This window comes from Protobothrops mucrosquamatus, unplaced genomic scaffold (genome assembly GCF_001527695.2).
Source record: "Protobothrops mucrosquamatus isolate PMUCROS unplaced genomic scaffold, P.Mucros_1.0 scaffold_154, whole genome shotgun sequence".
In the NCBI taxonomy this organism is placed as follows: Eukaryota; Metazoa; Chordata; class Lepidosauria; order Squamata; family Viperidae; genus Protobothrops; species Protobothrops mucrosquamatus.
Genome location: NW_015386230.1, coordinates 1175621 through 1183271, shown reverse-complemented (window position 1 = coordinate 1183271; position 7651 = coordinate 1175621). Strand labels below are relative to the sequence as shown.

Here is a 7651-nt window from a genome sequence, read left to right as displayed (position 1 = left end):
CATTTTATACTTTGTAAAATCATGAGTGTTGAGTTACAGGTTGCCTACGCTGCCTTTGAGAAAATTTCCTAGAAACTTTCAAACCTTTCTTCTAGATATTTCAAGGAAAAAGGATATTTAGAAAGGCAAATAAATTGCTAATCTTTTCCTATTAAATAATGGGTATGATTGTTACATTAAACACAATTCAAATACAGTTCTAAAAGCTATTACCATTCAATTATTATAGTAGCTTAAACATGTTCAAAGCTTTTGATAAAAGGAAAGATGGAATATTTGAACACAAGATTAATTTTTCAGATTTAGACATGATTCTAACATTCAGTTTTCGCTGGATGCTCAATGTGATTGAGTAGAACCTTGAATTGGAATATGGAGAAATGTAAGTTGGTTTCTTCTAAGTTGGCATTAAAACTTTAAAGAACGTTTCTGCTATAAGTTAAGACCAAGATTACTGGTTTAGGATCAATATGGATTTTAGGCAGGTACAGGTTATGTTAAACAAGAACAGATGCCCCTTCTTTATTAAATATATTTACATTATAACTGTTGGGGGGTAAAGTTTATTTACAGTCCCCTAGGTTACTTTTCTAATTATTCTCTCTTTTTCTCTGTCCCTTCTTTTTTTCAACAGGTAAAGATGAGCCTTCAAGCTATATTTGCACAACATGCAAGCACCCTTTTAATAGCGCTTGGTTCTTGCTTCAGCATGCCCAGAATACACATGGATTCCGCATCTACTTGGAAACTAGCCCTTCAAACAGCTCCCTTACTCCACGCATCACCATCCCTCCTCCTCTGGGACCCGAGACTGTTGCACAGTCCCCGCTGATGAATTTCCTAGGTGACAATAACCCTTTTAGTCTCTTACGAATGACAGGTCCCATCCTGCGTGATCATCCTGGCTTTGGTGAAGGTCGGCTTCCTAATACACCTCCCCTCTTCAGCCCGCCACCTCGTCATCATCTGGATCCACATCGCCTTAGTGCCGAAGAAATGGGGTTAGTTGCCCAGCATCCTAGTGCCTTTGACAGAGTCATGCGTTTAAACCCCATGGCAATTGAGTCGCCAGCGATGGATTTCTCCAGAAGGCTTCGAGAACTGGCAGGAAACAATGCCACCCCACCACCAGTCTCGCCTAGTCGCAGCAACCCTATGCATCGCTTATTGAATCCTTTCCAGCCAAGCCCTAAATCTCCTTTTCTGAACACTCCTCCATTGCCACCAATGCCTCCAAGCAGCACTACGCCTCCTCAGCCTCAGGCAAAGAGTAAGTCCTGTGAATTTTGTGGAAAAACCTTCAAGTTTCAGAGCAATCTCATTGTCCACCGGCGCAGTCACACGGGAGAGAAGCCCTATAAATGCCAACTCTGTGACCATGCTTGTTCCCAAGCCAGCAAGTTAAAACGCCATATGAAAACACATATGCACAAAGCTGGATCCATGACAGGGAGGTCTGATGATGGATTATCTGCTACAAGTTCCCCAGAGCCTGGCACAAGTGAACTAACTGGAGAGGGACTAAAGTCTAGTGAGGCAGATTTCAGGAATGAGAGTGATCCTTCTCTAGGCCATGACAATGAAGAAGAGGAGGAGGAAGAGGAGGAGGAAGAGGAGCTGGAAAATGAAAGCCGACCTGAGTCAAGCTTTAGCATGGATTCAGAACTAAGCCGTAACCGAGAGAATGGTTCCAAATCGCTGCCAGATGAAAAATCCCTTGTCCTAGGAAAAGTGATAGAGAATGTAAGCCTCGGTACTATCCAGCAATACAGTGACATGTTGGCTGAAAAGCAGAAAAGAGGTGGCTTTATGAAAAGGTCTTCAGATCAGCGAGATCTGTGCCCTCGAGACCTTTGCCAGAGAGACACAGGTGATGAAGACTCAGTAGCTGGAGAACTTGACCGCACTGAGGAAGGGACAGTGAATGGGAGAAACTTTGGGCCAGGTGAACCCTTCCCAGGGCTATTCCCTCGTAAGCCCACCCCTATTACAAGCCCCAATTTAAATAACTCCTCCAAAAGAATAAAGATAGAAAAAGATTTGGACTTGCCACCAGCAACAATAATACCTTCTGAAAATGTTTACTCTCAGTGGCTGGTAGGATACGCAGCATCAAGGCACTTCATGAAGGATCCATTTCTAGGATTCACAGACTCCCGACAATCCCCCTTTGCAACATCATCTGAGCATTCCTCAGAGAACGGAAGCCTGCGTTTCTCTACTCCACCAGGTGATATGCTGGATGGTGGTCTCTCAGGGCGCAGTGGGACGGCGAGCGGAGGCAGCACCCCCCATATCAGTGGACCTGGTCCTGGTCGACCCAGTTCAAAGGAAGGACGGCGGAGTGACACGTGTGAATACTGTGGCAAGGTCTTTAAGAACTGCAGTAACTTAACGGTGCATCGCCGGAGCCACACAGGAGAGCGGCCTTACAAATGTGAGCTCTGCAACTATGCATGTGCCCAGAGCAGTAAGCTGACACGTCATATGAAAACGCATGGCCAGATAGGGAAGGAGGTCTACCGCTGCGACATTTGCCAGATGCCCTTCAGTGTTTACAGCACCCTGGAGAAACACATGAAAAAGTGGCATGGCGAACACTTGCTGACAAATGATGTAAAAATTGAGCAGGCAGAAAGAAGTTAAGCCCCCCTCCCCCAACTGGGTTAAAAGCAGGGGTCTAGGTAACATTTAAGTTGTACAGTTTAACTATTGCCAATTGAGAAAAGCTGACCTAACTTGCCTCCATAAACATATCTTAGTATAACTATGGCAGGTGCCAGAATTTGGCACTTAAATATAATCTGTGTCTACAAAGTTCTATTAAACCTGAGGATTGGTTAAGGCAGTAAAAATTGTGAAGCCTTTTAACTGTGCAATAATTTCTGTATTTATTGGGTTTTTTTGTTTATGTTTTGGCATGTGCAGGTACTTTTTTAATACTTTTTTTTGTTTTAGATTTCCTTTGAAATTTTGTTGGGTATCCCATTCTAGTTTTCCCCAATAGTAACCTGAGATTCTTTGCATTACAAGGGGAGATGCATATCAATTTAAATTATAATTTTAGAGGGCCGCTGCTTTGTTGAATCTTACGCTGAGTGTGTGTAATTTCTTGTGAAGAAGCCAACATTTTATGTTTTTGTTGTTGTTGTCCTTTAAAAAGAAAAAAAATATCATTGGAGAATTAGGAAATATTAAATAGTGTCGCGGATAACAATCTTAAAATTTTAGCACTTTCTTTTGGATTTGGATTTAAAAATTAGCACTGATGATGCCACTTAAAATAGAGGCCTTTATTTAAAATATTATTTTTAACAGATTCTAAAATAAACATTTTGAGAAATAAAAAAATGGGCACCAAATTTTCTAAAGGCAGCTATAATAACAAAAGCAATAGCAAAATTTGTGCATTATTTTTAGAGAATTTGTTTAAATGCCTTATCCATTTTCTTTTCTGCCACTTCTATTACACAGTTCATTAAATAAGGAGAAACTGAAAGTTCTGAGAGATTCATTGAAAACCTTAGGAAGCAAAACAGAAAGAAAAGCTTGATTTTTGTTTTTGCAGGCATACCACTTATCCTTGTTCACATTACACATTATGCACCTGGTAATTTTTACTTGACAACCTGAATATGTACATTTACAGTAACTGACCATTCCATACCAATATGCAGCAAAAGACTAGTGAGTGTTTTAACTGAAGAGTAGTTTAATTAGTAAACGTGTGAGTATATGTGTGCATCAAGAAATGCATACACAATACACAATATGTGTAAAATGATATTTTGATTATGCCATTCACTGAAAAACCATCCAATCAGATTAAATCTGCATAAATTTGCTTAGGAGTAAACAAAACCTCTGAAGAAAAATGTACGTTTTTTGTTTTAGAATATGTACAGTAGGTATTCATTTTAGAGGAATCGTTCCATGTGTGTGAAATGAAGGGGTACATTGTGCATGCTCTGTGTGCAAAAAGTTCCCAGTTCATTTTTGGACATCCTCAGGTTGGGCTGGGAAACGTCCATTTCTGAAATTCTGCAAAGTGTTGTTCATATGGGCAATGCCAAACTGGACAGATTCAGTAGAAATCAGACAGCCTATTGTAATTGTTAGGGGGAAATGCTTTTTCTTATATGATGTTTACTATTGGCATTTTATAATTGTATTAGTTGACTACCAAAAAAGTTACCCAATTAATCATAGATTTCTTTATTTACTTATGGTACAATTGTACTGTGTGCTGATAATATTGTTTTTGAGAGTAAGCCCTATGCTTTTTTAAGCTGATTAATCAATTAAAGACTGTGGCTCTAAATCTTAAATCATTGTCATACCAGGAACTTTTCCTAAATGTTGTCCTGATTAAGTAAGTATTATTTAATTATAAAATAGGTTAATCCTTTTTCTCTAGTTTTTTCTAATATTTTTTGAAAGGAAATTTCACATAATTTTAACACTTTGCAGCCTCCAATGCAAAAAAAACGAATGCCAGCTAATTAGCTAATGTAATAACATGTACTTTAAATAAGATGGATAATAAACAGAATTTTAAAGGTGTATCTATGTCACTGGAAAACGAGACATTTCATTTGATATGTAATATGCCATGCTAGTAACAATAAAGAACACAAAAAAAGTAGGAATAAACCATATCAGTTGTATAATCCGGCTCTCTCCCCAAGGATTAGTTTTTGGGGCCAGTATTTTTAAATGCATTCATAAATGTTTAAAATTAGGACTGAGCAACCAGTGGCCAATTTGCTGATGACATTTCATTATTTTAGGGGGTTAAAACAACGGATTGCAAAGAGCTCTAATAGAGCTCTTTTCAAACTGCATAACTGGGCATTAAGATGGTCATTGCAGTTCAGAACAAAAAGTATATTATCATGTACTTTATATTCCTAATTTCATGAGTATTTGTATGGAGTGTAGCTGGCACAGATACACTCAGAAAATGGATTTTACAAATAGTGATAGTTAGCTTAAAGATAACATTGAGACCGTGTACAGTTCTTATAAAAACAATAACAACAAAAGTGTTACTCCACAATAGGGATCATTAGGAAAGGAATAAAAATAAATTAATTTCCTGATACTATAATATCTTTATAAAGATACATACAATAGTTATCTTCATTATGTGATCACACTCAGATATCTGTGTATGTTTCTGGTCACAGCATCTCATAAAAACCATACTGGAAAATGCATGAAAGGCAACAAAATTATCAAGGGGCTAGAGCAATTGCTTTGTGAGGAAACATTACATCTGGGACTTTTTAGCTTAGATAAAAACAAGTAGCTTGGGAGAAAACAAACATGTATAAAATTATGTCTACTGTGGAGAAGCTTTTCTTTCAGTTATTAGAATCAGGATTATCCAATAAAGTTGAATGTTGTGAGATTCAGTATAAATTAAATCTGCTGTTACTATAATGATTTTCCCTCCCTTCCAATTTTTATGCCAAGTGATTTAGATATTTGGCGTATGATTTCTTTATCCATGAATAGTAGACACGATGGCCTTACATCGTTTCCTGAATCAAAGATGGTACGCTTCAAAACACCAGTTATTGTGGAACATAAGATGCGCCATGGGAGATTCATGCCTTAAAAATAAGATTCCCAATGATATCTAGTTGTGCCATGTAAGAAGAGAGAGCTGGACTAGTCAGGACTTTTCAATATGATCCTTCTTATGTGATTTAATTTATTACTTTTTTTCTATAATTGAGGAGAATCATATTTGGAATGTATGTTAAGAGAAGGTATAGTTAATGCAGTAATAAGGGACTGCCAATATCATTAGAGCACTCTGAATCCCTGGGTATAGGAAAAACAGAAGTCTGTGCTGTAGATGATTTCAAAACATATATCTCCAGAACATGAAAATAATATTCAGTTTAATCTTAGGAACAACAGTTCTTTACCTGTTTGAAAGATGACAATTTTGCCTCCTTCAGTTACTGTTCCAAGAACTTCATCATCCAGAAGGTTTGAGATGGGCAGCTATACAAATTGAATGAATTAATAATTGAATGAATAAATCAGGGGTCTTCAAACTTGGCCCTTTTATGACTTGTGGACTTCAACTCCCAGAATTCCTCAGCCAGGCACACTGGCTGAGGAATTCTGGGAGTTGAAGTCCACAAGTCATAAAAGGGCCAAGTTTGAAGACCCCTGGAATAAATACATACAGTACATCTCCAAACTCAATTCTCAATATTTCTGTAAATTACAGAGATTTATAGCTTCCTTGTAGGATCCTTTAATTTCTCTTCTGACATTATCCTCTATATTACCATAACGGTATGGAGAAAAAGTAGGGTTATGACTGGTGTTCTCACGAGAATCTACAGAGTTCTCATGAGATCAGCTGCAGCCTTCTTCAGGCTCCTAAGATAATACTTAAATTGGGCTCATATTTAAAGTTCATCTCTCTTTCAAATGGCCAACTTAAAAGAACAACTGAATAAACAGTAAGATTATATGTCTCCCTAACTTTGCCCAGTATTTAACAGATACCAACCAGCATAACATCCAACACCCTAATAGTTGCCTTAGAAACAGCCTACCAGCCACATATGGTAGTTCACTAAAGGCTTCCTGTTTTGGCTGCTTGCCGGAGATCAGAAGCAGAGATTTTCAAGTACCTGGCAGGCCCCTATATTGCTGGTGATTTGTAGTCAGCTTGTACAGATTTCTAACTAATGGCATGCTGAAGCCAATACATAAGGCTGCTAATCATCATAGTTAAACTCTCATGGGAACACATGTAAGAATATTAGACCCTGTGATTAGAATGTAAACAGCATTTTCTTTTAAAAAGTTGCTCTTGTATGATCACAAAAAACATGATGCAACTCTTCAGACAATCTTCATAGTTTTTAAATTAGTTCAAGACAGGAGTAGACACAAGGCAGATATTGCTCCCAAAATTAGTGAAAGTTTAACTTTTGATAGGCCCACAGGTATATTTGCACTGGCTTATGTGGCCAGCAACTTTACATTAAACACGGCAATGTTTTTATAGTTGCTATGGCCATTTAATCAAAATGTTTCTTAATGTGTGGGGCAAGTGGAAATATTAAAACTCCTAAAAGAGTTTCTAAAAGTGTTTGAAAAAAGTAAAAAAAACCCACATTAATATAGCAGCATGCAACTTAAGTCTGATAGTAAACCTTTTAGTTGGACTTCAGTAGCAAATTCATTACCCAACAATAATAGACATAATATAGGTACAGCAACTATTATATAAGGACCAATTGTGAACTGATGAGGCATTTTTTCATTAACAAAATATTCTCATATAATGCACAATTATGTTATTGTAAGGAAAATAGGTCAACAGCCAGTCTTAGGAGGGTGCCATTTAAACAACTTGTAAGCATTAATTTTTTTAAGGTTTTACATTTTGCAGCCTTTCAAATGGTACTGAAATGAAAGGTGCTTGATTTCACTAAACACTTGTGTTTGAAATTGCAGATTTGAGTCCTTTAACAAAATGTAAAATACAATTTCTTGATAAATTCTGAATTTATAGTTATACAAAGCTCTTCTTAATGTTTGAAATTAAAACTTTCTTAAGAACTCTGCCATTTTAAATAAGATGTTTTCGGCTTATGCATTTTTTAATTTAGCA

The 7651-nt window shown here is 37.2% G+C and overlaps 1 protein-coding gene across 1 annotated transcript; it reads left to right on the top strand.

The window, feature by feature from the left end:
- The first annotated feature begins 372 nt into the window (after positions 1 to 372).
- LOC107291242 (B-cell lymphoma/leukemia 11B-like) lies at positions 373 to 2657 on the top strand. Its single transcript, XM_015820223.1, has 2 exons — positions 373 to 382; positions 635 to 2657. Exons 1-2 carry the CDS (start codon positions 373 to 375, stop codon positions 2644 to 2646), a joined length of 2022 nt encoding a protein of 673 aa, XP_015675709.1. The 3' UTR covers positions 2647 to 2657.
- Positions 2658 to 7651: the final 4994 nt, after the last annotated feature.